Source organism: Pungitius pungitius, chromosome 11 (assembly GCF_949316345.1).
Source record: "Pungitius pungitius chromosome 11, fPunPun2.1, whole genome shotgun sequence".
Taxonomy (NCBI): domain Eukaryota; kingdom Metazoa; phylum Chordata; class Actinopteri; order Perciformes; family Gasterosteidae; genus Pungitius; species Pungitius pungitius.
This window is the reverse complement of record NC_084910.1, coordinates 16,871,902-16,874,084: the sequence shown is the minus strand read 5'-3', so window position 1 is coordinate 16,874,084 and position 2,183 is coordinate 16,871,902. Positions and strand designations below refer to the sequence as shown.

The 2,183-nt window shown below is 58.3% G+C and overlaps 1 protein-coding gene across 1 annotated transcript in view; it reads left to right on the top strand.

The window, feature by feature from the left end:
* The first annotated feature begins 417 nt into the window (after positions 1–417).
* LOC119197986 (mannosyl-oligosaccharide 1,2-alpha-mannosidase IA) overlaps positions 418–2,183 on the top strand; it is a 68,012-nt gene continuing 66,246 nt past the window's right edge. Inside the window, 1 exon segment of the mRNA XM_062565550.1 lies at positions 418–1,148. Within this exon segment, the coding sequence (XP_062421534.1) occupies positions 588–1,148 (561 nt within the window). The 5' untranslated portion in view covers positions 418–587.

Below are 2,183 nucleotides of genomic sequence, written 5' to 3'. Positions count from 1 at the left end.
TAATGCGTCCATCCACACAACTTTGTTCCCCGACCCGACGGTTTCGGTTCCGTTTCTCGCTGAAGTGATCCGCGCGCTGCTGCAGTTCCCCCCCCCCCCCCCCCCGTTATTCTTCAAACATCCGACCGCTTCCGCCGTTGAACCAGCTCCCCGGCTCCTCACGACTTACACCAACCCCCCGAAAAAAAAAACCGATCGGAACCGGGCGATCGCGCGTCCTCGGGGCCCGGATGAGAGCAGCTGCCGCGTTACCGTCCAGCGATCGGTGCACCGTCGGCGCAGGCAGGCCCCAACCACCGCGCGTGCAGCCCCGATCGATAGCGAGATAAGAGCCGCTGTTTGTGCAACTCTGGAAGTGTCAACCCAGGGGTGGGGTGGGGAGGAATGGGGGTGTGTGTGGAGGGGGGTGGTGGTGGGGGGGGGAGGAGGATGATGATGTGTGTTTGTGTGTTTTGAAATCACGCACATCTAGTTTGGTTTTTTTTTTCCACGGATGCCCCGACGCGTCGCAGAAGCGGCTCAGTAGGAACGTGGGAGGAGGGACGCGTTGAATAATCCGGTGAAACGACGTCTCGAGAGAACTTTCGATGGTTTTCCGAAAGTTGCCCGGTGTGTCGGCATCGGGGATGGGTCTGCGCCTGTCCCAGAAGTTCGTGTTTCTGCTCTTCCTCTCGGGTTTGGTGACGCTGTGTTTCGGGGCCCTTTTCTTTTTGCCCGACTCTGTCCGCCTGAAGCGCATTTTTCTGTCCAAGACGGAGACGCAGCCGGTCACCGTGGGCTCCGGCTCCGAGAACGATGCCCTGGACCACTCGAAACGACCCAAGGTGGTCCCGGAGCGCCCGCGGGGCATGGCCCCGGCCAGGGGGGAGACCAGCACCAAGCTGAAGAGCCTCAGCCGCAGACCCGCCGCCTCCCGGGAGGCGCCCGAGGAGCGGCTCGCCGGCGGGAGGGCGCAGGAGGACCGGACTGTGCCCAGGTCGAGGACGGAGTCCGCCTCGGCCAGGGCGACCTCCTCCGACCGCGGCGCCACCTCGGATACTTTCAGCTACGACCGATTCAAAGGGTGTCTCCTCAAACCCCCGCTGGGGAGGGACACCGGGCGGCCGAGTGACCCCGAGACCAACGATCGCCGGGAGAAGGTCAAAGAGGTAAGGATGGTGTAACCCCCTCCCCCCCCCCACCGCCGCCGCAGGTGGAATGTTGTTACAGGATGTGCACAGATACAGTTACCCCCCCTCCCTCAGGAAGTCACGATTGGGGTTGAAGAGAAAAAAGTAATGTTGTCAGTACATTTCGAATATTCTCTAGATCCATCACACTGATCACATCAGTCAGTTAGGTGACATCACCCCCACCCCCCCCCCTCCTCTCCCCCACACACACTCCCCACGCCCGACTCACGCAAACAAAATAGTCAAAATCGGCATTTCTTTATGTTTCCGTGGCATCTTGTCAAAGGGGAACATGTTGACGCTGTCAAAACATGACAGATAAATGGCAGTCGGCCTCATTCAGATACAAAAACCAACAAAAACAACAACGCCCGGGCAGAACAGTTGAAAGAAGTAATTATGTTTCTGTCATTGGATGTGATTCGTCTGTATTGGTTTGACAATACGATTCCCCCCCCCCACCCCCCCCCCCCCCCCCCAGCAGCTCCCGTCAAACAGATGAAATAAATCCCCCTCAATCACACTTGTTCAAATGGACCCGGCGGCTCTGCCTCCCTCCGTCCCTGCTCCTCTTTTCGGTATTCTCCATCGGTGGAGGCGGAGGAAGCGTAATGTCGTCATGGAGACAAAAGTAGAAGAAGTAACTTTTTATCAATCTGGTGGCAAATTCAAAGCTGCACTTTCCTCTCTGGGATCTAGGGGTTCGCAACTCTCGCCACCCTAAACACACACACACACACACACACACACACACACAAAAAACACGCCCTGCGGAGGATCCGACGCTTTGCCCAGGAGCTCTCAGGCAGCTTCTGTTGAGCCCCCTAGCTCCATGGCGGATCACACATCTGTACCCACTCAGGGCGAGAGAGAGAGAGAGAGAAAGAGAGGGAGAGAGGGGCTCGTGGGCAGGAAGCCGCGGGTCAGCGTGGGGCAGATGGGTTTCAGCCTTGGCATGTGACACGGATAAGTCCCCGTCACTCTCACTTCTCAGTCTGCTGTCAACGGGCT